The 26961-nt window shown below is 42.8% G+C and overlaps 1 protein-coding gene and 1 pseudogene across 9 annotated transcripts in view; one reads left to right on the top strand and one right to left on the bottom strand.

Moving 5' to 3' along the window:
- The first annotated feature begins 5038 nt into the window (after positions 1–5038).
- Positions 5039–6641, top strand: LOC136645232 (BUD13 homolog pseudogene; annotated as a pseudogene).
- A 6173-nt stretch (positions 6642–12814) lies between these two features.
- Positions 12815–26961, bottom strand: part of SH3PXD2A (SH3 and PX domains 2A) — a 310946-nt gene continuing 296799 nt past the window's right edge. For 3 of the 9 annotated variants that reach the window (XM_066619736.1, XM_066619737.1, XM_066619740.1), the window contains 4 exons: positions 24562–24896; positions 22466–22515; positions 17966–18085; positions 12816–17833 (listed from right to left, as the gene is read on the bottom strand). In XM_066619736.1, coding sequence (XP_066475833.1) covers positions 15944–17833; positions 17966–18085; positions 22466–22515; positions 24562–24896 — 2395 coding nt within the window. In that variant the 3' untranslated portion in view covers positions 12816–15943. Of the gene's footprint in view, positions 17834–17965; positions 18086–22465; positions 22516–24561; positions 24897–26961 lie in introns of all 9 variants that reach the window. The other 6 variants (XM_066619741.1, XM_066619742.1, XM_066619744.1 and 3 more) reach the window with 4 other exon arrangements.

Raw genomic sequence — 26961 nt, 5'->3', positions numbered from 1 at the left:
GCAGCTGCACACAATCTGCAAGTTGCATCCCCTTAGGACAGTGGTTCTCAAACTCTCTGGAAGAGTTTGAGAGCCACTAAGTTCTTGCGTGGGAGGGAGGGGGGAGGCAGCAGGGGTGGGGGAAGGCAGCAGTGCTCAGGGGGGCTAAAGCGAGGCACGATCGCTCTGCATCCACTTTCACTGCTGTGGGGAGCCCTGCTGCAGGTCGCGCCGGGCTCCCCGCACCCCAGGGAGGCTGCAGGGGCTTGGGTACATGTACCCAAGCCCCTGCAGCCCCCTTGAGCTGTGCAATTCTGGAGATCGCGCCGCTGCCTCCTCCCTGCCTCCTTAAGGGGGCAGGGGCCAGGGTCCACAGGCTGGGTGTCGCAACACCCCAGTTTGAAAAGCCCTGCCTTAGGACATCACAAGGAATCTCAGCAGACGCCTTTCAAATTCCCAACACCTTGTCTGTAGCCTCTAAAAACAGTATCACACAAATTACCACCTAAGGTTCTTGTACGAGTGGGCCCCCCACTGCCTGTGTGCGTATGCTTTAAAAAAAATATTGCACACACACCGAGGAAGATGTTCTTGTTGTGCAGAACCTTGTGCAATGTTGAATGTGTCCTGCTGCTTTGATTTTCTGCACATTTTCTGAAAGATCAGCAGGAAGATCCACACCCCACAACAGAAATGAGGGGGCCAAAGGACCTACAAAACTTCTATACCTCATGATGACTGAAACTGGGAAATCTATTCATTTATCCAGCATCATTAGTGCCAGATGGTTGCTAAACCAAACTCAATATGGAGCTGCGCGCCTTAGGGTTTGTTTTTTTTTTGCATTGTTCAGTCATGATCAAGAATGCAGATGCCAACTATATTACACTATCACAGCACAGATGTGTCAAAGGAGATCTGACATTTTTTTTGTGAATCTGTGTCCATGAATCAACGTAATACACAAATGCTCAATTCCAGACTTAGAAAATTTAGATCACTTAAATACAACATTTAGCTGATCCACCTAGGTGTGGTATGTCTGCATTGCAATTGCAGCCATCAGAATGACAATGATTCACAACCACTGCAATCCTAAGTGGCTACTGAAATAAAGATTTTGGTTATCTGTTGAACACACCTATTGGGAATTTTGGTATGGGTGTATTCGAGAGACTATACAAGGCCTGTTTTTATATAGCAGGAAAACCCACACATCCCAATGCGCAGGAGGGATCCATATGCATTGTCAAAAACAGTATTTTATTCTAGATTAATTGAACAGGAGTTGAAGAAACCCTCCTCCCAATATACTCTTATAATTTACATGCTGCTATGACTACCCTGCACAGACGTAGTTCATCCAGAGTAATGTGTCACAAATCAATCACTTACATAGATTACAATCCACACTGAACTCTTAAAATGTTCCAATCCTTCCTTCTAGAATGCTCAACCTTCTTGAGTGCATAAAACAGAAGTATATGGGGGAGGGCCAACAACAGATCCTTCTCAAATCATCTTGTAAATGTCTCCTAAATCATACTGTGGTAGATCAACTTCCGGAACCAGGCATACTCATTTCTAGAATTTCAGCACTTAAGGATCTCCATGTGCACCTATTAATCATTACTAAGGGTTACCAGGAAGCCCTTCCAGACAGGACTAAAGCTCCTGAATACAGACCATAGACCCACCCACACACCCTTTATCTTCAGCAGGTTTAATGCCCTATGTATCTCTAGTGCTATATTATTATATAAGGATATTGCTTTGCGCAAAAACCTTCCATCCAAACAAGGTGAAACCCATGGTGATACTCATAACGCAGGATGGACTCCGACGTTTTGAAATGAAATGAAATCTGTCAGTGAGGAACTCATGACCACACAGAAATTCCTATTCAATATCTCAGGTTACAATTAAAGAAAAACAAAGATGCTGTTTATCCTATGAAGAAGTTTTCTCATATTTGGGTCTGTATTTTTTTTTTTTTTAGATTTTAAAGGACACTAAGATAGATCAAAGAGGCTTTGCTCTTTACTGTCATTTTTTCCCTACTGATTAACACAATATATTTCCAAAGACACCATTACAGAGCTGAAAGGTAAGTTACTCTGTCTCTCTCATAAGAGGCACATGGATTTAAGCAATCATTCATGTCGTAAATGCCATTTGTCTGAGCAGCTAATACAGTCTTGCAGAAGCAATTTTACTATACTACGAATTATACCTGTATGTTCCTTCTGCTAGTTTACTGTCACCTTGGAGATACAAGATGAGGACACTTCAACAGTTATTTTTCTTTAAATTCTGTTTGAGATATACTAAAGGCCATGTGCAAACAAATCAACCTGAGGGTTCAACAGAACACGACATCACCCATTTTCATGGACAGTACCTAGTATTATTAAACTTACTGATTAGTTCAACAGCTTTGCTAGTTCTTAAACAATGGCTTTCCTGATCTTACCAGCCCATTTTCTTCCTCATCCAAAATCAAATATCATTGGGCCTTTTATTTCTCTCTCTCTCTAAAATGCACACCACAATTATTCCCTCCTTGATCCTCTCTCAAACAAAAAACCAAAAGAAAAGATTCACAGTCTTCAACTTACACTGCAACAGCAACCAATCCAGCTTCAAGAAAATTTTCCCTAATGAAACAAATCTCTTAGAGTTCTTAACTCTTCCCCCCCCCCACCAACTTCCATCACACAGCCCAAGGACCAACCACACATGCTTCACCATCTCCTCATTTCCCAACATACTCTTGCAAACTTCTAACAGTTACATTCCCCTTTATACTAAACAACAATTACAAGAGGTTTCACATTGGAAGGACAACACCCTTGAAGATTTGTAACAAATCACAAAGCCATCAGATTCTTCTTCATTGTACTGCTTCCTACAATGGGACAGTTTCACCCAATCTGGTTATCTTAAATTTAACATTAAACAAGTGACCATGTTCTGTCATCACCCTTTTGGTTTCTTTAATAGGCCATTCCGTTCCCTTAAAAATAATCTTAGACACAAACAAATAAGTTTCCATTTACTCACTTTATACAGTAGTAAAAGACTGCTTTGCTGTTAGACTCTTAAGTACAGGTTGAGTCTCATTATTTGTGAGAGTTCTGTTCCCAGAACCCATGTGGATGGCAAAAATCACATTAAAGTAAATCCATTTAAAAAACAATGTCCCTTTGCCAGGCGATTTAGAAACAGCCTTGCTGACTTTGGTGATGTAAGATGGAGTCATTAAGCAGACAATCCATCAATCAGTCTCTCCCCAGGTGCTTAGAAAGGCTTCACTCTGAACCAGTGACCCCTCCCTTCACCCAGAGCAAAGTGGTTATCTTTCTTTCACATGTGCAGGGGGAAAGGAGGGGTCCTTGGAGCGAAGTTGTTCTGCCTGGAGACGAAATGATTGCTGGATTGTCAGCCAGCTGCCCTCTCTTGCATTAACAAGGCTATTGTTAAAGCAACTGTTTTTCTTTAATTTAAAGGGCCCTTCTCTTCACATTGAGATAGAAAAATCCATGGATAATTAAGTTATCCCTGTAATCGCTTCCATGACTCTCTAAAACAGTAAGAAAAGCAGTTTTTTAAACTGTGATTTTAAAGGGATGCATTTTTCCTCTTCTTCAGGGATCAGTACATTCCTTCTCATTTGCAGTGGCCATTTGTGTTGAGTCAAACCCATGTATAGAAAATTTGGGTATAACAAGGTTGGACCTGTACAGCAATCTCTGTAAATTCATGGTTTAAACCATAGCGAGCCATAGGTGAAGTTTAGTAAAACTTACACATTCAAAAAGTTTCAAAATGCTTCAAGATGAGAGCTCACCAGCAGGCTGTCTAATTTCACATCAGTAATTGACTTCTGGGTTAGACACCAGCCTAGAAACACAATTAGAGTGTGCCAGCTTCAATCTTTTTATGAGTGTCCTCTACAAAATCTTAAGATGCTTCCTACATATGAAAGGTATACAGAAGGCACATGGTGCCTTACCTCTTTGGATCATGAACCTCAGGATGTAGATTACAATGTCATCATGATACATAAAACTGAGCTTGTGATAATAATGGAGACCCTGTTGAATACAGAGCAGTTATGCATTTTAACATACCAATAGCACCCACAGGATCATACCAAGTTTTTTAAAAAATGGCATTATGAAAATATATTCCTGATTCAACTTTTTTTCTGGAAAATTCAAATCAGTTCCTCCTCAGTCATGATCCAGTTACTTCTTTTGACCATTACCAAACTATTACAATCCCTCCCTCTCTACCTTTTGGATTTTGCAACAAACAGGAATCTCAGCACAGGACAACAGTGGCTCTTGTGTTGCACAGGGGGGAAAAAAAGTGCAAAACACGACAGTGTGAAGCTTTCAGTCAACTTTGGTTTTAAAGAAAGAATTGCACTCATCAACCTGTGTGGGGCCAGCCCACCATGTAAGCCTACATCAAAAGGGACTTTGCCTTTGATCTGGTTCAGCCCAAGAGCTCTTGTCACACCTAGGAGATACCTCCTCTGAATTTCTATTCCAAATGGGAACCATGCTCAAGATAGCCTTGTAAAGGTTTCCAAGGAAACTAGTTCAATCAATCCCTCCCTACACACACATAAACACATGCGCGCGCGCTCTCTCTCTCTCTCACACACACACCCCTATATAAGCCCCTCCAAAAGTGAAGGATCTCTTGATTGCTCTTCAACAAGTCTCTGCATTTACCCAATGCAGAGACATGGGAATAGCAACTGGAGATCTGGGTAGGGATCTCCAATTCACTGACCTCCAACATTGCTGGCAAAGGGGACGTGTACAGTACTCGATTTAGAGATTACTAAAAACGCATATAATGAGCAGAGCTAGCAGGTGAACTGAGACGCCCATACGAAGCATGAGTTTTCCCACGTGTTGCCTGTGATGTCCATCTATCAAAGAAAAAAAAATACCCACATCCTTAAAATTTTTTTTAAAAAAAGCAAAACTATTGATAAAAAAGCTCCAGCTCTGCCAATCGGTACCTCTTCAATGCTTAAATTATGTCCAGTAGCCGGCTGCGCGCCGGGGGCGACCAGAGAGTGTCCGGCCGTGCGTCACATCGGCTCGTCTCCTTCCGGCGCGCGGCCAAGATGGGGCTCTCCAAGGCGGAGTACCTGCGGGCGCGCAAGGCGGCTGCGGCGGGCGGAATGCGCATCGTGGATGACGACGACATTTCTGCTGGGCAGGAAAAGGCAGGTGAGGAGGGGGGCGAGGGAGACTTGCCTGTGGTGGCGGAGTTGATGGAAGTGCAGTGGATGGGAGAATTCCGCACCAGTAACAAGCGGAGGCTCCCAGGAGACCAGAAGGAAGAGTCCCAAAGCTCTGATGCAAAGTCCACAAACAGTTCAGAAGCCGCAAAAAACAGAAAAACAAAGTACTCCCCAGATTTGGGTTCTGAAAGGCTTCATTCCGGAGCAGTCAAAAGTCACTCTAAGAGTTCAAGTGGCAGCATAAAGGAGCATTTCTCTGAAAAGCGCTCTACTCACCTGAAGCAGGGGGCTGCATCCCATTTGTCACCACCTAGGAAAAAACTGGCAGATTTTGATATGGACCTGGACCCGTCGCCACCTGGGAAGCAGCCATCGTCCCTTGCAGGACCAAGAAAGCAAAACCACAGTAGAGGCACTTCTCCAGCCCTTAGAGCCCTCCAGCTACCAGCATCCTCCTCAAGGCAGCGCCAGAGACATGATTCTGGATCTGATTCCTCTCCCCCAAGGCGGAGCAGCAAGGCTGCCTCTGATTCGGACCTTTCCCCGCCACGCGCTCCTTGCAACACAAGTGTCAATTCCCAGAACTCTCCTGATCTGTCTCCACCAAGGAGGAGTCGGCACAGGTCTTCAGTCTCACATTTATCTCCTCCCGGAAGGGGTCTGAACACTGACAAGAAGCCCCACAGTTCAAGAAGCCCCCCTGACTTCTCGCCTCCCCGTCGGACCAGAGACTCCAAAGGAAAGGGAGACTGCCACCGGGACCCTCAGATGCTCTCAGGGGGCAAAACTGGCTTAGTGTCGGCCAAGCTACTGAGGAGGGAGCAGCAAGAGTTCAGAAGGCAGGATGGGAGCAGCAAAGACTTGGAAGTCTTATCGCAAAATGCCGAAACCGTTTTCCGGGACAAGTCAGGCCGCAGGAGGGACCTGAAGCAGGAGCAACGCAAGAAAGCGGAGGAGAAGTCCGAGCGAGATGGACAGTATGCCAAGTGGGGCAAGGGTCTTGCGCAGTGCAGGCAGCAGCAGCAAAATGTGGAGGATGCGGTGAAGGAGATGCAGAAGGCGCTGGCGCGCTACATTGACGACCAGGACCTGGACCAGATGCTGCGGGAGCAGGAGCGAGAGGGGGATCCTATGGCAGACTTCATCAGGAGGAAGAGGGCCAAGGAGGGGAAGGATGCAAAAGGAAAGCCTCATTACAATGGGCCGGTGCCCCCACTGAACAGATTCAACATCTGGCCCGGGTACCGCTGGGATGGCGTTGATCGGTCCAATGGCTTTGAGCAGAAGCGCTTTGCCAGAATTGCAAGCAAGAAGGCGGTGCAGGAGCTGGCATACAAGTGGAGTGTGGAGGACATGTGAATGGCAGCTCCGGAACACAAGAGGACCTCCTGATGTTGCCATGCCTGTGGGATCTCCTCTGCCATGGCTGTGTCCATCACAACTAGGAGGACGGGGATTCACCTTAGAGGATCCTTCAGGAATGTCCCAGAAGTCGCTTCCTCTCTCTAGCCCCAGACCAAAGGCATGCTGCTGGGAGTTCTGGAGTTCAGTGTGCCAGAAGCAGTGCCAGGGAAGCCCCACGTCCTTGCTGAGCCTTCTGGAAATCCAGTGCGACTGAAAGATGCTGACCCCTCTCCCTTCATCTTAGTCTCGCATATCAGTGGTGGATGCAGCAACCAACCTTCGGGGGTGCCCCAAATCTCAGGTGCTTTTTGATTTGTTGGGGTGATGGACTCCTCATTCCCACATGCCTCAACCAGGCAGGCTGTCGTACTCACGGGTGTAAGACTACTGGCTGGTTTGTGGCGCTTTGGCCAGCTTGGGAGAAAAATGCCCAGCGTGTCGTTGGGTTTCCTGTCTTGCAAGATCAGGCGGGAAGCCAGACTCACCTGCAGAAGCAGGACCTCAAGACATGGGTTGGGAGCTCTTGCCTCTCCCCTTGAGCACTTGTGTTGGAGTTCCTGCCCAGCTGCAAAGAAGTCAGGTGCAGGGAGAGCCTGGTCTGCACCAGGATTCTTCACCGGACTTGTGGTGGGGCTGGTTCACAGGTCAGGCCTCAAATGCCCTTTGTGATTTGGCTGTGGAATTTGTAAAGTCAACTTTCCTTCTGTTGGTTGTTTGTCTGTTAAATACGTTTTTACTACCTGTTCACACAAGGAACAAGTGGGAAGTGTACAGTACCCCTGATTTGACTGAACACACATATACCTGGATTTTCTAGGAGGAAGCCTGGATTGTGCCAGTTGAATTCAGTTTAGCAGCAGAAATCTAGTTGATGTTTGAAATCTAGTGTTACAGTCAGCAGTGTTGTTCCCACTACTAGCTTTTGTTTCTTTGTTTTAAATGTGCCTGCAGAATTAAAAATTCTTGAAACTTAAAAAAACAAAACAAAACCCTGAGGTGCTATAACTGGATCTTTCAAAATCAAAGCCTGCAGCTTGTGAAATTCAATTGCTTTTTTTCCTTCTTAACATAGGAGGTGCAAAAATCACCAAGCAATGTGCCTGCTAAAGACCCTCTGACAGGATTAAAAAGGACAGAAGAAAGTCACATAGAGTGCCATTGGTTTCAATTTTGGTTGTTGTAATTTCAGGTTAAGCATAGGAAGCTCCTTTTGTTCAGCTATACATCCTGAAGTGGATATGAAAAATTAGATTACTGGAGAAAAAAGGGGGGACAGAGGACACTGTGGAGGGGGAGCAGCTCCGAAGAGTTTTTCTCAGAATCTCTGAACAGCCAGAATTTATAGATGGTTTAAATTTTATCCGCCTGCATCTTATGAATCCTGGAGCGGGAGGGCAGACCAGAATCCAGAGATTCAGCCCGCTGCAGCGGGGTCCGGCTGCCAGAGGGGGAGTGTTGAACTTGAGCATTGTTTTCTAGACTGGGGTCAGGAAGTTCTACACCCCACCCCCTGGCTGCACATGGATCCCAGCAGTGAAATCGAGGAACCACAATGGGCAATTCTTTCAACTCTTCTCCATGGGATTTGACTTTTTATAATTTTAACCTATATATATAACCTATATATATATAGGTTAAAATTATAAATTATATATATAGGTTAAAATTATAAAAAGTCAAATCCCATGGAGAAGAGTTGAAAGAATTGCCCATTGTGGTTCCTCGATTTCACTGCTGGGATCCATGTGCAGCCAGGGGGTGGGGTGTAGAACTTCCTGACCCCAGTCTAGAAAACAATATATATATATATATATATATATATATATATATATATATATATATATATATATATATATGAAAGAATGATGACCCAGGACGACAAGCACAACACAGAAATGACAAAGAAACAGAACCGCAGTTCAGAGGGTGTTTAATGTTATCTTTATACCTCTTTAAACGGCAAACAAAACAGAACTGCAGTGTTTTATCACTGCTGGTTTTATTGTTCTTATTGTCTTTTTTATAGTTTTATTGTATTTTTATAGTTTTATGTATATCATATGTGTTTTAAGTGTTGTTAGCCCTTGGGTGCTCTTCAGGGAGGAAGGCGGATTACAAATCTAATAAGTAATAATAATAGATTCTAAGGCAACAAAGTTCAGTTTTCTGGTTTACCCCCAAATGATTTATGTAACAAAAAAGGGCAGAGAGATATATTTATGAATTGAAAAAAGAGGTATTTTGAAGGGAAGACGGCATTAGGAAGAGACAGAGATTTGAAAAATGTGGGCAATGAAATTCATAGTTCTCACCCGCCTTGGGCATCTGGTTTCATAGTAACTATATGACATATAGTGGCCCAGGTTTCGGAGATTTTAATTTTGAGAGTGCTTTGAAGAAGCAGATTTTGGAAGAGGATTTCTTTTTAAATTGTGCCAGAGACAACAGAATCAAAATTTTATTTGAATGTATAGTATCTCTGACCAAATCATATTACTCCTTAGGTTACCTTGGTAGATGGGGAAAGGGGGGGGGGGAAGTGTGAGAACATTAAATAAACCCCATGAAGGTGGCCCTGCATACCAGGCCACCAAAACTCTTTCCAAATTGTTTTCTGTGGAAAGAGGTTAGACACACCAAAGCTACATCATCCCATTTAATGGACTAAATTGTGAACAGTACTGTGCACTGTAGTAACACGAGGTTAAAAAAAAAAACACACACACCATTGGAGGAGGTGCACTTCAAGCATGTGATCAATCCTCAATTTTTGCGAACTTTGTGCTTTGCTAACAAGACAACATCTATATTCCATACCAACTGTAGCACTTTACTTGCACAGAATGTATGAAGCTGAACAAATGCAATTCCCTAAGGGGGGAAAAAAATGAAATACTGTGTATTAGAAGAGAAGGGGGGGGGAATAGACAAATTGAACAGCTACTGTAAATGTTCACAAACAATTCTCACACTTCTGCCTGAAGGTAATCCACTCATACCATCACCAGACTGAGCCACCATTAACACATGCTTACAATCCATTTGCACCAGAAATTCTCCTCTCCTCTGTTACTCAGTCACTCCCTTCCCCTCAGTCCCAATTTCTTTGCTAAGAGTGCATGATTAGCAAAATGAATATTTCTTATTAAATAAGAATAAATCACACTGTGCGTTCCACTTCAAGTCCTGGATGAGGGCCCTGTTTCTTCTCTTTTTAGTATTGCACATATCCTCTCATTGGATTTTTATCTTGAGACTGCAAAATATTTGGAACAAAAAGAAACAAAAAAATACAACAGAAAATTTTTTTAAATGAACAAGCTACCTAAGGACATCTAAACTTAAATACTATTTCTAGTCTGTAAATGCTAGTAATATGAAAATAATGAATGCTTTACCAGATTCCCTTCCATTTCTCATACATGATAGAAAGCAGTAACACATTTCTAACAGAGGAAAGCAATGAGTACATTTTACAATAAAGTATGTCACACTAATATCTGAAAGTAGTTAAACACACACTTCTATAATGCCTTCGTCAAAAGGTTTCAGTGTTACTACTGACGGAAGCTTTTGAAACTTGCTGATTGGGGCAAATGCAGATCACTGTTACTTCAGTGTACACTTGAAATTCATGTATACTTGTTCACCTGCTTCAGAATCTAGGTCTGACTAACCTGTACAAACAAGCATTTGAAAAAGCACAGCCCGTGCTGTTTTGTGCTCAAACAAGGGTGTGATCCTATGTATATATACTAGGAAATAAGCCTCACTGAAATCAGTGGGACTTAATTCTTTGCAAATGTGTTAGGAATCCTAGTGCCAATTTTTTGCTCAGAAGTGGATTTTGGCAAAAACTTCAGTCACTAGAAAGTTGGGCCAGGATCCAAAGCACTGCAGAACTAGTTCTAGGAACTCAGGGTCCTTTTGTTTTTTTTCCTGCAAACTCCACCCACCTCCCACACACACACTAGGCCACTGCAAGCCCCTTGTACCTAAGCAGCTCCTTGGATCCCAGCCTAGGTATTGTGTTGTGTACAGTTTACCAAGCATCAAGGTTCAGTTCAGCCTAAGTATTACCAACTGGTGGTAAGTCTGCTTCTATACCATTTCAAGTTGCAGGTGGAGGTTTATATGTTTACCTGCTCCATTGTAAACCCTCCCCCCCCGTCTTAAAGTAAGGGGTTTTCATTAGTATGATACATAATTCAAGCATGAGTTGCCTCCCGCAGTCTGAAATGGCATCGTCCAGACTGACCAACACATCAGCTTTTTGCAAGAGAACTAGATCTCTGTTACAAAAATGGGAAACAGGTAAACATGGGTCAAGTCAGACAGAAATAAGCTTTAGATTTAGAGTTCACAAGAATCTAGAAATACGGCAAGAGTATCTTTCAGGCATTATACAAAACCGCAATAACGAACTCAGAAGTGCTCATTACTATTAAAGTTGCAGTATACAGTAGAACAAAACATTTCAAATTTTGGATTTTGTCTAAAATTTAAGCTGCGTTTTGACTTTTGCTATCTCAATCATTCTCATGTCACACATTTTAAGATATGGATAACCAGGGCAATCTCAAATGACCAGGAAGAAAACTAGAAGCCACTCCACCATCCACAAGAGGGCACTCTGACTTCACAAAATATTTTATTCAGTAGCTCCCAACAAAATATTTCCAATGGATTTCGATATATAATACTGCCTATAATTTTTTTTCGTGGTTCAATTTTATATTAACAGCATTTTTAAAAATTGCCAGGGTATGTGTGCATGTGTGTTTAGTACTAGCTTAGTTTGTTAATTTGCTTCAAAGGCATTTTTGGAGCAGGGCTTATATATATATATATATATATATACACACACACACACACACACACACACACACACACACACACACATACGTATACGTATATAGATATTTTAAAAATTTTGTTTTGAAGAGATCATGATGAGGAGTCACTTAAGAATAACTGTGTGAATTTAGATGGTTCTGCAATTTCAGTTCACCAATAGTTTAAAATAATAATTTCCTACATGAACTTAACACCTACACTTCACTGGGGAAATGATATATTCTATGGGAAACTGTGGTATGGGCTATGTTTAAAAGTCCTCTACCTCACACAATTTCAAATGGTACAATACTTTCATAACGTCATGAAAGTAGCGCCAAGCAAGTTCACTAAAGTAAATCTGGGGTGTGCACAAACAAGATGCAAGATTGATTGCTGGATACAGAGTTCCGTGAGTTCAGTTCAAGTTAACTTCACCACTCAACTACAAGTCATTGTCAGGTTTGCTTAACATTTTAAAGTACATTATGAATTGGCTTCCAGAGTGACTTTGCTGGGCCAATTCACGACCAGTTGTCTGAGGTGTGAAAGAGCTGCTTGTGCATTTTTTAAAATAAACCTTAATTCTTGATCATCAATGGGTCTCTATAAAACAAGGAGAAAAAACCAGCACTGACAGACAACATGGCCATTTTGTAACATGTGGGCATTAAGTGTGGCATTGCATGAAATGGGTATGGTTGCAGGGGCAACAGCGACACAGCAGGAGAACAGACAAAGAAAGCTGTATCCCTCAAAGAAAAGTGGGCAAGCTATACATTTAAGATGTAGCAATACAGTACATGTTTTCAGAGAAGGAACTTTCAGAAGCATTTTTTTTTGGCATGCTGTATATGGATCCTACACACACTGTGAATGGGGAATGGTTGTCAATCATCAGTGATGTGCAGGGTACCTTCAGAATACAAAAATCAATATTTCAGATAAAAGCATAGTGTTAAAACACATCTAGGGAATCTGCAAAAACACAAACACCTTCCCAAAGATCATATGACACTACTTGGGATCAGCTACTCTCTGGCAGTTCTTCAGGATTATATACAGTACATGTAGACATATTACTAGCTGTTCATGGTTTTCCAATCAGAAATTTCTCTCTTTCCCTTGGCGGATATGTAATTCTTGCTAACTGAATAGACAGTATTTTGAGAGTCCAATGGCTCAATGCAGAGATTTTGGGAGTTGCACTTTTAGCTTTCCCAGGAGAAGACGGCATCTTTAGAACAAACTGTATAGTAAATTTTTTTTAAATAATCATAAATTATTAATAAATAGATGAACTTTTTTTTCAAAAAAATGACAATTATATACTGCACCTTTAAATAATGCACTTGATTTTCTGCATTTTGGTTTAATTGTTAAAGTGCATTAATTCAAAATAATGAACCACTTCCTCATCATTATTGTTAAAAATAAATCATAGACATTAATATGAGTTGCTAAATCACTACTATTAGTACTGCAATCTAGCAGATTACTCTATGTTTTGCTCTATTTAATACTGTCCAGCAGAAGAACATAATACTTTTATTATAATCTCACAGCGGCTCTGGCAGTACTTTAATGACTGCAAACACTGTAGCAGAGTTTTAAAATGAAGGGAAACATCCATGACTCAGAGCTGCTAGGCCTCAGGAAGAAAAGCTTAAGATGGGTTCAGCTGTGTAGGGCAATCCACACAGTTATTAGTACTGTAGTGCAGATCACCATCTTCCCTCCTTTATTGGAGTTCCATAGGCCTGTTCTGTCCCCTCTTTTTCCCAAACCATCCCTTCTTCCATGCTGATAGAACAAGAGCAGTAGATTGGAGGGCAAGTATCACCAACTTCAATGGTGTCTTGATCAAGCAAAGAGAGTCACGTGAGCTGCAAAAAAATCAAATCACTTGACAAGTGTCATCGTAATTTAATGCAAGTAACACAAAAAATAATGAGACAAGAATTACGTGAAAATTGTGTAATTTTTTTTTAGGAGACAAGACATCTCTTTATAATATATTCAGTATTGAATTATCTGGCAGAAAACCATAGTTTGGGATTAATTTGTCCCCGCCTAATTAATTAGTCCCCGCCAGACTTGTGGCAGGGCTGGTTCACAGGTCGGGCCTCAAATGCCCTTTGTGATTTGGCTGTGGAATTTGTAAAGTCAACTTTCCTTCTGTTGGTTGTTTGTCTGTTAAATACGTTTTTACTACCTGTTCACACAAGGAACAAGTGGGATGTGTACAGTACCCCTGATTTGACTGAACACACATATACCTGGATTTTCTAGGAGGAAGCCTGGATTATGCCAGTTGAATTTTGCCTGCTTCCCCACCAATGCAAAATTAACATTCAAGTGAAAACATAAGAGCATTTTCCATTGTTTGCTCTTAAATGAAAAAATGTTCAGAACACAGGATGCTTACAAATAAAAATGACTCCTCTTCCCCCCCCCCTTAGAAAGAAAATATAAACAGACTGTAAAATTCATGGCTTTCATCCACTCCACTTTGTAAACACCGATGCTTCTCTACCAACTGAAGATGAGTAGTGTTTGGAAAGGACACTTAAATACATACTGTACATGATCTCCCCCCCCCTTTTATTTATGTATATGCCATACAAAGGCATGGTATATACAGTCTATTACTGTCATTACCGTTACCCCAAGCCTGAACATACTATACTGCTTTCAATTCCAAGCTCTATGGGTGTTCAGATGGACATGTATAGCTCCCTGCACTAGCCTCACTTTAGCGCAAGGAGGCTCTGTTATAAGTATTGGGGATGAACATGTAGCATCGCCTTTCTCCCAGTGAAGGGTATGTACGTTCAGAAAGTCCACGTGGACACAGAGGCTCCAATGCAAAAGTCCTTATGGCTACACGGGAACAAAAGGCTTCTGACATGCAAGTTCATTCATTCATTTCTATGAGCAAGGAAAAATATCCTGTGCACAATGGTGACTCATGCTGGTGAACATGCTGAAATGCTTCCCTTTGGAGAAAAGAGCAGAAATATCCTACAAACACAGAGCCAATTATGAAATTAATTCCATTCATTTCAATGATACTGAGAGTCAGTTGAAGTGTTTGCATATTTTTTCTGTGCAACACATCCTGAGAGTTGCAAAAAGAAAAATTTAAGTCTGAACTTTCCTTCACTTCCACATAATGGCCACGTGCAGGGATAAGTCCCATCCCAACAGCATCAGAGGGTGCAACAGCAAGAACCACCCATGCAGACCCAAAAAAGCCAATCACCATCAGGGCTCGTGGAGTGTGACCTGATTTCCCAGCAACTGAAACATGTCCCTGTGGCCACAAGACCTGGGAATCTTGAAGGATTAAAGAACATGGACAGCCTTAGGAACCACAAGGGAGAGCTGGCAGAGAAGGGGTAAAGTGATCAAGTAACCCTTTCCCTTCAGTGGAGGCTCATGCTGTTGAGCAGTTGGACAGGCAGCCAAATCCTGAGAGGCCATGACCTGGCAAAGGGGGGGGCACAATCTGTGCACCAATGACTTCCCCTTCTCAGCTATGGACAATTAACATTCTCTGTGCACACGCGGAGCTTTGCCACTGCATAATCCAAAATATAGAACTACATGAATACCTGTCAGAGCCAGGGTATGTGAACAAAACTCTTGAAATAGAATCCATATTTGATGTTCAAAGCAAAACATTAAAATCTGAGACCAAACAATGTGCACAAATGTGTGTGCAATGCATTATTTTTAAACAAGCTTACAAACACCTAGGAACTGCATGAAAGTTTTAGAACATGCCAAATTCCAATTAAAAAATAAGCTTTACCCCTTCCCAACAGACCATTAAAACACCTGATATAGAGAACACAGGAGAAAAGCACTATGAGCGCCACTGGGGTGAACTGAGCCATTTAAGAGTCCAATACCACCAATGCATCGTGAAAGGCTCCAAGTCTTTGAACAATTCACCAGGTGAGGGCTGATTTCTGTAAAAGAGCCTTCTCATTTCCTCTGTACACTTGAAAGATTTTTTTGGGGGGAAAAAATCATCCACAGCTTGGAAATACTTGAACACACTCTACATGGAACAACTTGAAATCTTTGACATGTCCAGGTTTGGCACCAAACTCCCTACCATTCCCAAGTGGACATACAGGTTCAAAATATCCTGTGAAAGGCACACTTTTGGTTTCCTGTTATTACAACTGGGACTGTGGGATAATGAACCCTGCTGCATGCAAATGGCAAAAACCTTCACCAAAGAAGGAGCTGTGGTTGCCTTTTCTTGATCTTTGTTTGATGAGCAGATTCCTTCAAATGCAATACGCCCTCAAACGCGGCTGACTGCTATTCATGGCAAAGCTAAAATTCAAGAGTCCCACATACATACATCTTTTATCTTTCCCTCCTGCCATACGTACACAGTAGAAAATTATAAATTAGGGAATTTAAGACATCTCAATGCTAATTCTTTTTCTCCAAATAATTTGAGGGCACCCAGCCTTTAAAAGGTTTCCCACCATCCATGATCTGACAGTACCACCAGCCATTTGGATTCTTTTCTAGGACCTCCATGCAAACCCCTTCCTGAAATCCAGCAGTTTCTTCATCCCCCTCATAATCTGCAATGGAGATGTAGATATCCTTAAGATTATTGTGAATGAACTGGGACTTTTCAATGGGCTTTGGCCTGACTGTGGATACTGGGATTCCATTCCGCTCAGCAGATAGGTATGAACTGGTCTCGGCCCCCTCAGAGCCCAGTCGATCACTTTGTTTCATCTTAGAGTCATTTATCTGGGATTGGGCAGTACTGAAAGAAGAATTGCGGCGTACAGCTCTCAATTGGTCTGTGGCAGTAAGAGACTCATTCCTACGCAGGGAACAAGACAGGTTGTTATCCTTGGGTGGTGAGGAGACAAACACTGACTGCGGCCTCACTGCTAGTTGTCTAACTCCATTCCGCAATTTTACTGGCCCAGATGTTTTGGAGAAACCACCAGGAGGTTTGTTGGGAATGGGAGGTGTAGCTCTCTTGCTCTGGTTGATAGTGTTCAGTGCCTGGACCTTCTTCTCTATTTTCTCCAAGCTGTTGGATTTGTTTTCATTTCTTCTGTTCCTAGCCAGTGAGATGTTGGTCTCATTGGAAGTGGTTTCCCCTTGTTGGTTATCAGATGGCAGCAGATAGTGAGAAGGAGCCCATCCTTCGGTGTCTCCATATTTCAAATACCACCATCCACTTGCTTGCTTTTCCAGCACCTCCACTACTATTCCTGCTGGGAAACTTATTTCAGAATCTTGAACTTTCTGGTAAGAGTCAGTTGTTACGTATAGATATTTTGAGTTGTTTTCATGTTCTGCCTTGGTTGGCTGGCTGGAGCAGAATATGGCATGGGAAGATGTAATGAGATCTGCAGAGCTCCTCCTGAAAGACTCTTCTGGGTTTCCAGAAGCTGTCTGAGGCGGACTTTCAGACTCTTCACTTCTTGAACCTTTAAGTCCACCTCTGAGCTGTCCAGTTGGTCTTAGTTGATGCCGCAAAGTGCTGATGTCCATCCTTTCTTGGCTTTGAGAGTCCGCTTTGTTCAGGAATGGTTTTGGCCTCACTATGGGTTTTGCTCTGCTCGACACCATCTCCCCAGAATCCTTTTTTATGGCTAATTTGGCCACGCTACTTAAACCGGCATCAGAGGCTGATCTTGGCTTTGTTTCTTCATTTTTGGAGTAGTGAGGTTTGCCAAGATTTGGCTGAATGGTCTTGTCACTTTTGGGTTTCAGAAGGGACGACTTAGGAGAAACAGAACATGGAGAATTTCTTTGGATCAAAGACAATGAGGAACTTCTTTGAGAATCAGAGTCTCCACTAGACTCTTTGCTTGACAGAGCATCTTCTATGTATGGTCTAAATCCTTCATTTTCATAGATGGTCTCCTCTTCATGAGCCACATCCTCAGAAGACTCTCCAACTCGGAATTTTGCCCTTTGGAGGGATGACACTGGTGAAGGCTTTGAGAGATGGAAGACGCCTCTCTCCAAGCTGCCATCTTCTCCCTGGCTCAGCTCAGATTCTGAGTCGGCACCAAAGGCAGGTACATCATACTCTGGCTCTTCATATTTTTGCTTATGGGGGGAATCCTGTGCTTCTCCTGATGACCCAGTTCCAGTGGCTGTTCCTTCTTCAGAATCTTTTGGTTTATTTGGAGGTGCAGGGGGAGGAACTTTGGGTCTGGTTAAAGTACTGGTTCTCCTGTTCAAATTAGGCTTCTTTCTTTTGTCAATATAGGATGCTGGAGCCCAGCCTTCTTTTTCGCCGATCTGTACATACCACCAGCCACCCGAGTTCTTGTCAATAACCTAAGAGCAGAATTAACACACAACCATCAGCTTGGAGAAATGATATGCAATTTTGTACCCTGGCCACTATCTGGGTTCTGCTCAGTGTTCTGTTCAAAGAACCCTTTGCACTCATTTAAGTTGTTGCCTTACCTCGGCCTTTTGTCCTCCATGAAAGCTTATCCCATCAGAGATACAAGACTGGAATTCAGCAATTGTATAATATTCAACTTCCACAGATGGTGGCTCAGGAGGTTTAGGTAACTGAAAGCCCTGTGAAAAGAAAGTGACATCGATATTATGTGACATTCCCATCTATGGGGAAGGGGAAGAAGAGTACTGGAGTGGGTAATTTGTTTTTGGAAAGCAAAGAAAAACGAATAAATATAGGAACCTAACACTCATGAGTTATACAAGTACACATACTTCACAGGACAACACATACAGAAAACAGGCCAGCAGTAGAGTAGTCCATTGGTCATCATTTCCAGCTAAGTTTTAAAGAAATACTGAGAATTCATCTCCTCAACTTGCTAAATAGCCACATACATTCAAATCTGAAAGCTAGACAAAAAGTAGGCTTCAAGAAGTTCTCTGTGCCGTTAAATATCGCATATCACAATATTAGGTGCATTTTGCTTTGTTGAAAACACAGTGCTCTAAAACATAGTTTAGTGAACATAAAATTCCCTAGTTAGTGCTCTGGCTAGCTAGGTTCTTCTAGGTAGCACCCAGATTCAAACTTTTCACCTTATGTCTAGTACACCATTTGGCCTGGATTGCGAGCATTCATTAAAAAAAAAATATTTGAAAAGGGCACTCTAATTTTGAGAAAGTGAGGAAAAAATAGGGTTACCCGTTAAATGGTAAGAAGCATTGCTGCTCCATCCTCTCTCTCTCTCTTTTGATCTGTTCCAAGCCCCTCTCAGGCAGGGAGATGCAAGGAGACGACTCTGGCACCCATGCCACTGCTCCCCTCCCGCACTGGTGTTAAGAGCACTGACGAGAAAGTTTCTGTCAGTGGTTGGTTGGAGGAGTGGGGGCTCTCATTAGTGTGAGTGCAGTGTCCAAGGCACTGCTCCCCATGAAGGGAGCTACTGCTGCCCCAACCCTCTTCTTGCTTATTCTTAACTGTCCCAATAGGTAAAGGCTGGGAACTCAAAATGCACAGGTAATGAGACAACCAAATGAGTTTTCCAACCATTTGTTCAAAACTCCTGTGGACAACTCCAACATCAGAGGTACGTGGCTTTTTCCATGGGAAAAAAAACCTCATGGATCACTCATGGATATAGAAAGGCACAGGAGTTATGTATTTAGACATGCGCTACATCCATGGGAAATGCTGAAGGGCTTTTTTCATGTTTATTCTAAGAGAAAAGCAGAAGATTTTACAGTTGTTCAGGTCCAGTATGAGATAGTTTTTACACCTTTAAATGACAAAAGATTCAACTTCACCTCTGTTCAGTTACAAGGTCTAGAATCCTTGTATTTCTAAAAGCCCAATCCTATTTGTGTTACAAACACAAGAACAGCCCCGCTGGATCAGGTCATAGGCCAGTCATTTTCAACCACTGTGCCGTGGCACACTGGTGTGCTGCGAGTGGTCCACAAGTATGCCACAGAAATTTGGGGTAAGGTCATTTATTAACAGGGCCAATGGGAGATGTGAGCCCCCACTAGCAGCATGATGAGCCTTGTCAATTGTCAAAAACCTGGTGGTGTGCCTTGACCATTTTAGAGCCTTGTCAGTGTGCCATGAGATGTAAAAGGTTGAAAATCACTGCCATAGGCCCATCTAGTCCAGCTTCCTGTATCTCACAGTGGCCCACCCAATGCTTCAGGGAGCACAAAAGACAACAAGAGACCTGCATCCTGGCGTCATCTCTTGCATCTGGCATTCTGGGTAAATCAGGATAAAAATTCTAAATTTAGAATTCACACTTCTAAAATCAGGAGGTTGCACATACACATCATAGCTTGTAACCCGTGATGGACTTTTCCTCCAGAAATATGTCCATTCCCCTTTTAAAGGCATCTAGGTCAGATGCCATCACTACATCCTGTGGCAAGGAGTTCCACAGACTAACTATACGCTGAGCAACAAAATATTTTCTTTTGTCTGTCCCAACTCTCCCAACACTCAATTTTAGCAGAGCCAAAAAGTCAAGTCCCCTGGTTCTGGTGTCATGTTCCACCAGTGCTGGCTGCTGAAAAGCAGCCATAAAGCACACTCCAGCAGTGTGTGCTGCAGGAGCACTGGTGGGGAGTTTGGAGCCTTCCTGCACACATTCTCAGATGTGGCCACCCAATGGAAAAGGTAAGCCAGTGGGGAGGTGGGAGTGGGTAGGCAGAACAGGGGCAGGGAGGGAGAAGGAATGGAATGGGATGGCTGCAAGGGGAGATGGAACTGGCAGCACCGGATCCTATCCCTCCCCATTTCCTCTCTGTCCTTGAGTGCAGGTGCAGGACTGAGGAGACCCATTGAAATCCCTTTCCCTTCTGAAGCCTCCAGCTCCACTCCCCCCCCCCCCACTTTACAGCACATGCCTTTTTGATGCAGCTGCACCAATGGGGAGGGGAGGATAGGACTGGGCTGTAAAGAAATGTAAACTCAAGCCTTAAGAGCTAAATTAAAATAAGAATCTAAACTCAACACATACTGTTAAATACTGCTAAAGCCACATATATTTTACATTCTTTTCACAGCATAAACCTCCCTCTTTGTGGAGAATAAAAGGAGAAGAGAGAAAGATAACACTCTTTCTCTGCCTGTTGATTTTTATTTGTCTCGATTAATGCTCTTCAAAATGCCTCAGGAATGAGCAAGTCCAGACCTGCATCTTGACAGGAGTGGCGGCAGCAGGAAATTAGGTATTTTAAGGACAAAACGGGCCCAGTACATTTAAGAAATGGCAGCCTGCACATACATATACAAACAATAAACTATGTATGAAGCAATGCAAAATGTAGAGGCTGGAAAAAGGCTATATGAAATACAGTTGCATAGTACAGACCTCGGCTACGGGCCATGACTAGCTCAAACATAGCTCTTGGCCAATAAGAAATTTAAACACGGCCCTCAGTCTGTGTACATTTTAGGAATGCAAGGGAGCAATGGGGGGAGACAAATACACTTCTCTCTCCTGCTTGTAGGATTCCCAGAGGCAGCTGTTGGGAGATGCTCTCCCCACCTTTTATCTTTTTGGTGCATTAGGGTTAAGGCCAGGACCAGCCCAGTAGGGCCATGGAAGGAGAAACAGGAGCTATAAATAAGTGCAAAACAGAGAGGTGCAAAGCGGCAACATAAAGTTGTTGGAGAGGAACAATGCACAGCAGCTGCAACACTGCAGTACAGGAAAAAGGGAAGGCGCTAAGGAGGAGATTATTCTGCAAGTGTGTGAAGGGGGAGATACTATGATTATTTCTACAGCATCATCTATGTATGTGGTGGTTTACAACAGATTAGAGCAGGGGTTTCCAAACCCCGGCCCTGGGGCCAGATGTGGCCCACGGAGAGCCTCTATTCAGCCCGTGGCCAGCCTCTGATCCCCTAAGAGCCTCTGGCCCAGTTGACCAAACAGAACCAGAGTTGTGCTTGTGTGTGCTTTATTTCCTTGGCTATGTTGGTGCTTGGAGAAATCCTGGACATTTCAGCCCATTCATTCATGCATGCATTCATCCAAGTTCCATCTCTAATGTATCTATTTAAATTTTATATTTAATTTTTTTTCCAGCCCTCAACTCCGTGCCAGATATTTGATGAGGCCCTTTGGCTGAAAAATTTAGAGGCTCCTGGAGTAGGGGACAGGCTTCTGCCCCAAGGGGATTACAGTCCAGAGATGGGCACAAAGGGAACATCAGAGGGAAGGAAGGTAAATTGATAAAGAATATGCAGTTATTTCACAAACATGATCATCTATCTTGTAGATATTGGCCAGATGAAAATTGTGCAAGCTCTTGGGCTTCAGGAACTGTCACCAGTTTTATCATAATCACAGGTTTTGTTTACACTGGCTGTATTAACATTAATAAAGAAACCGCTCCCTCTGCACCGTTATGCAGCACTAGCACCACTCAACTCCAAATGAGTACTCAGCACGCTGCTCATAGTGGTAAATATTGTTCACTCAGTCTTTGGTGGTTCACTTAGCTTTGGGTGGCCATCCTACCTTTACAACAACAACAAAAAAAGACTCTCCCCCCTCATCTGCATATGTTTGAGTTTCCATTGCATATCTTTGGCAATAAGGGCAGATTGGCAGTGGACCAGATTTCCAAGGGAGGTGGTGGATTCTACCCCACTGGAGATCTTCAAGCAGAGGCTCAACTGGCACCTGCTGGAGATGCTCTAGGAGAATTTCCTGCTGTAGGCAGGGGGTTGGACTAGATGACCTTTGGGGTACCTTACAACTCGATGACTGTGTAGCAGTTCACAGGATTCAAGCCATCCTCTTGCATATAAAATATGTTACTCCTCATAAATGTCAAAACACATCCAAGAGTCAACAAATTCATGACAACAGCACACTTCTATGTCATGACATGCATCATGGATTTCCCCACTTAGCTGTTAAATGGTTAGGATGAGTTTGTGCAGCTTTCTCAAGCATTTGCAAGTGCCCTTAAGTATAAAAGAAAATCAGCACTCACCAAACTGGATTCTCTTCTAGGGGGAGGCCTGGTTCTTAGATTTGGAGAACCTAGGGAGAAGGGAAAATTCTGAGTTGGAACAGATCATGCCAATCAAAGTCCCACCTCCCCCAATTCTGATCAGCTCTAAAGCTATATTAATCTGCTCTACCAAAAAAAAAAAAATTACGCTTAGCCATCAAGGCACTGGAAACCTTTAAAACTTGTTGACAAATCAAGATAGTCAAAGCTGGATTTCAGTTCCCTTTTTGCGCAACCATTGGAAATACACTGGAAAGACTCTTTGAAGTGTGTGTGTGTAGGAAACAGTCTTTTCACACAGCACAATCCAATATATACACATGTTTAATTGAAGGTCAAGATGTACAGCCAGGGCTGGCCAAAGAACTCCCAATGCCTGAAGTGACATGGCAAATGGTGCTTCCCCTTACCTAGAGATGCATAGGCCTGTATTCCTCCCACACCCTGGACTGAAAAAGGAAGGGGGGGGGATGACAGAGCAAAAGAGGAAGTGCGGAAGAGAGGTAGGCTAGAGCATTGGAGATGTGCTACCCCACCATTCTTTTCTCCTCTTCTGCTTCCCCCTCCCTCTTCTTTTTCCAGCACAGGGCATAGAAGGTAGGAGGAGAAGCAATCAAGATTGCTTCCTGCCAATCTATTGCCTGAGGGGAACCACATCAGTTGGCTTCATGAATGGGTTGGCTCCAAGAGAGAACCCTGAAAAAAACCACAAAGTTGTGCATGGGTGTGCTCCTTTTTCAACTCAATATGTGTAGATCACAGGCAGGCTTTCCAACACGAAACTGTTTCACCTTCTGAAAACACTCAGTCATCATGTATGGAACACTGAAAAAACTTTCTACTAATGTACTTCACAAAAAAATGTATTTAGGATCTAAATGTTTAGCAGCAGTACACAGTTTGGACAGAAGGGGGCCTCATACGTCTTTCCAAAAGCAAGTTAGTACCATTATCTCCAGCTTGCAATGGATCCTACAATCAATCAGAGATGTGCACAAAGTCTGTTCATTGTCAGACTTCCTGCAGATAGATATTCAGCTAGGGTCCCGTCACTCACCATCAGACAGAAGTAAATGGCCAATTCTAGCCCAAACTCCAGGGTGTTTATAGTCAACAACAGAATATCACATTACCTGAAATAACTGCTACCACATTTGTTCCATTCATACCCTGGTCTCCTTTCCTCTATTTTCCTTGCCAACTCTATTTTACTCTCTTAATTCCAGTTATTGCTTTTTGTAGAGCAGTTGGTTTATGCATACCACCTTAAATGTGAGAACTTTCTAACATTATGGAGGTGCTAAAATAAGCCTGACATGGAGATTTATTACTGGAACAGCTGACAAGTCTAATGTCCACCTATAGTAAGTAGTCCAAATTCCACTGGTTTAGTTAAAGGTAAAGAACTGAGTCGGGGTGAGCAACTTAATTCCTTATTAGGACAAAGCCCACATAAGACCATAAGAGAAGCTGTTGGGCTGACAGGTAGGTAGGCCATACTTTTTGCTACAGTGAAGCACAGCACTGATTACCATATTACCTACTACTACTCTTATGAAAACCAGATTGTAGGTAAAGACACACCCTGAGGAATCTTTAACAGAAAGCTACTAGAGAGGTTCTGAAGAACTGCAGGATTTAGCTTTACACAATTGAGCCACCATTCTTATCTTGAGCCACCACTGCCTATTTGGAAAGGAATGTACATACAGTGGGCCCTCAGTATTTGTGTGTGTGTGTGGGGGGGGTCAGTTCCCAGATCCCCCACAGATAATTTTGCAGATAATTGAATCCACAGGTCCCAAAAAACTGGAAGGCACTTCTGGTCATGTGTGGTCAGTCATGTGAGGCCCTCCAGCATCTGTGTTGGGTCAAATCTGCAGGTGCTGAACCCATAGATAAGGATAAAAGAGAGCAAAATCAGGTCTTCTATATTAATAATGAAGTTTAGCTTCTAAGTCAGGTTTTGCTTCTTCACTCAGAACTGAACTGCTCCAACCAGTCCCACATACAGCATTAAGAATATATGTTTCAAGAATTTTAGTATAACAGCTAGATGTCCACTGTGGTCTTACTTATTTGAGCTCTTTGTGGTGCAATCCGTGCAATGGCTGGAGATCCCTGTGCAAGTTTTGAAACCTGCTTATCTTGAGCCACCATTGCATTGCCATTGGAGTCGCTGCATAAGATGGGCAAGCTAATTTCCTTTTTGGTGATGTGAGATTCTGCTGTTTCAATTTCTGACTGGGTTTCCTTGTCACTAGAGGACTTCTTATTCAACAGGTTGCTGATCTCCATGATGTTCCCTATAATTTCCACCGGGCCCGTTAAGTTCTTTTTCCTAGATGAAAGGTCATCTTTCACTTTTTTTAGATAGGATGCTGGGGCCCAGCCCTCTTTGCCTAAATACCTAAAAATACAAAAAAGGTAAATTAAATTGAGTTCCTCAAACTTAAAGAGCAATAGGGCGCATACGTGATATCAGGATCAGATTGGAATTCCAATTCGCACTTTAAAACAGATGCACAAAGACCACTGCAATGATTACTAATTACAGTATACTGCAACATTCTAACTCTTGTCCATTCAATCCTTGTTGCTATGATGCAATAAAGGGGGCGAACCATCTTCAAATGTTTATTAACCCAGCGTGATGTCCTCCAACTTTGTGCAGCACATCGGTTTTGCAGACTAGGAAAACCTGCGCCTTGGACTGTCCTTTAACAGATTTGGTTGTGTAAACATAGATGGACAAAGCATATTAAGAGGTAACTGTGAGCCATCTCCTGAGTAGCTCCCTAGTGCACATTTTAAAAACTATGCTGCATTTTTGGTTATTAAATGTAAATATCCAGAAACAGCAAAACCAGAACTCACTGTAATTGGCAGGTTCTCCTTTCCCATCTGAGGATTCTGCAGTTCATTAGAGATGCACAAGGGATGACACTTCCCCAGTTAGGGAAAGATCACAATCTCTTGTTTACAAAACAAGAACACTTCAGCCCCAGAACTGAACTATGGAAGCATTTATACTCAAATGTTGAAGAAAATGCTACACTGCTTTATTCTTGTCCTAATTCTGGACTCCTACAAAGCGTTAGCAGGTGCAGGAGGACAGCGCATAACCCCCATGATGGACCTCCTCCCATGCAGTGGGTGGGGCAATGCCCTGGGCTGTTTGTGTGGTGATGTGCCATTGCCCTGCCCTGCTGGTATTTTGGCTGTAACTTTTGATAGAATACAGATATTTCAATGCAGTTTCATTGAATTCTGCATGTAATTACACATCGAATGTTATATAACATGATGGTATTATTCAAAAATACTAAGATTTTAAAAATTTTGACAATAGTGGTGTCACCCCCCTGTGTGAGTCACTTGGGGCAGCCCACACCCCTCTAGCGATACCGCCCTGAGATTCCACATGCAGCTCAGTATTCGCTATATAAGTACTTCTTTGAGACACAAGGACCACCAGTGGTTTGTGGCTTGTGTGTTTGCCATATGCTGGAGAGGAAATCAAACTTTTCAGCTTCAAATTTAAAAATTTAATCCAAGAAGCAGCATGCCTCTTTAATCCAAGTGCAAGCAGCTATCATGGAAACGTCAAGGAAAACCTCTCCATATAAATATTCCTCCCCATGTACGCACATATCGCCTCACTAGATCAAAGCCACATAGAACCAACATAGAGTTTTATAAGAAAGATAAGAAAGTATGGTAGTTTGTCAGAATGAACAAACAACTCAAATCAAGACCCAATAGTGATCCTCAGTGCCACAAGGTTTAAAACACCACAGTCCTCCATGATGCACTGAACTCTACACCCACTTGAAGAGCTAGTGTTTGGCTGGGCTGCTGGCTCTGCAGTCATGATGTGTCTAATACCTGTACATGTGGGGAACCACCTTTGAGAAATGTGACTTTGTTCTTGAAAGGGGAATACCTGCTGTCTGCTGCATCCCAAGGAAAACACCATGATTAACTCTACATGGCTATGCGACATGGTTCTACAGGAGCCCTTAATGATCTCACACGAGATCAAAAGGAGACTGTTGGTCGCTACCAGATCTGTCTATATGATTTGGGCAAAACCAGATTTACCTGTAATAATGCATCATTGAACAATTCTATAATCAACCCTGATATTTTACTTCCATGTGGATTGGTGCGACAAGACGACAAGGTTGGGCAAAGGCCCAAGTCTATTAAAAGGTCAACCTGGCAGATTCCTAGAGCAACTGGTACTGCAGCTCAAAACCACCTTGTAAGTCTCCTCATTGGGTCTTAGCTGGGTCCTGCTCCTATCACCACCATCCCCGAAGCCCAGCTACCAGAAAAGGCATCAGATGGTACAAGACAGAACATAAGTACTTCCTTCAATGCAAGAGTGTCTGTCTGCTCCTTCTTTATCTTTTCCAGTAGGGGAAAAGTGAGCCCCTATTTTATTCAGCACACCATCTGATTGTGCAGGT

This window comes from Tiliqua scincoides, chromosome 3, assembly GCF_035046505.1.
Source record: "Tiliqua scincoides isolate rTilSci1 chromosome 3, rTilSci1.hap2, whole genome shotgun sequence".
Lineage (NCBI taxonomy): Eukaryota > Metazoa > Chordata > Lepidosauria > Squamata > Scincidae > Tiliqua > Tiliqua scincoides.
This window is presented reverse-complemented; position numbering and strand designations above follow the sequence as displayed.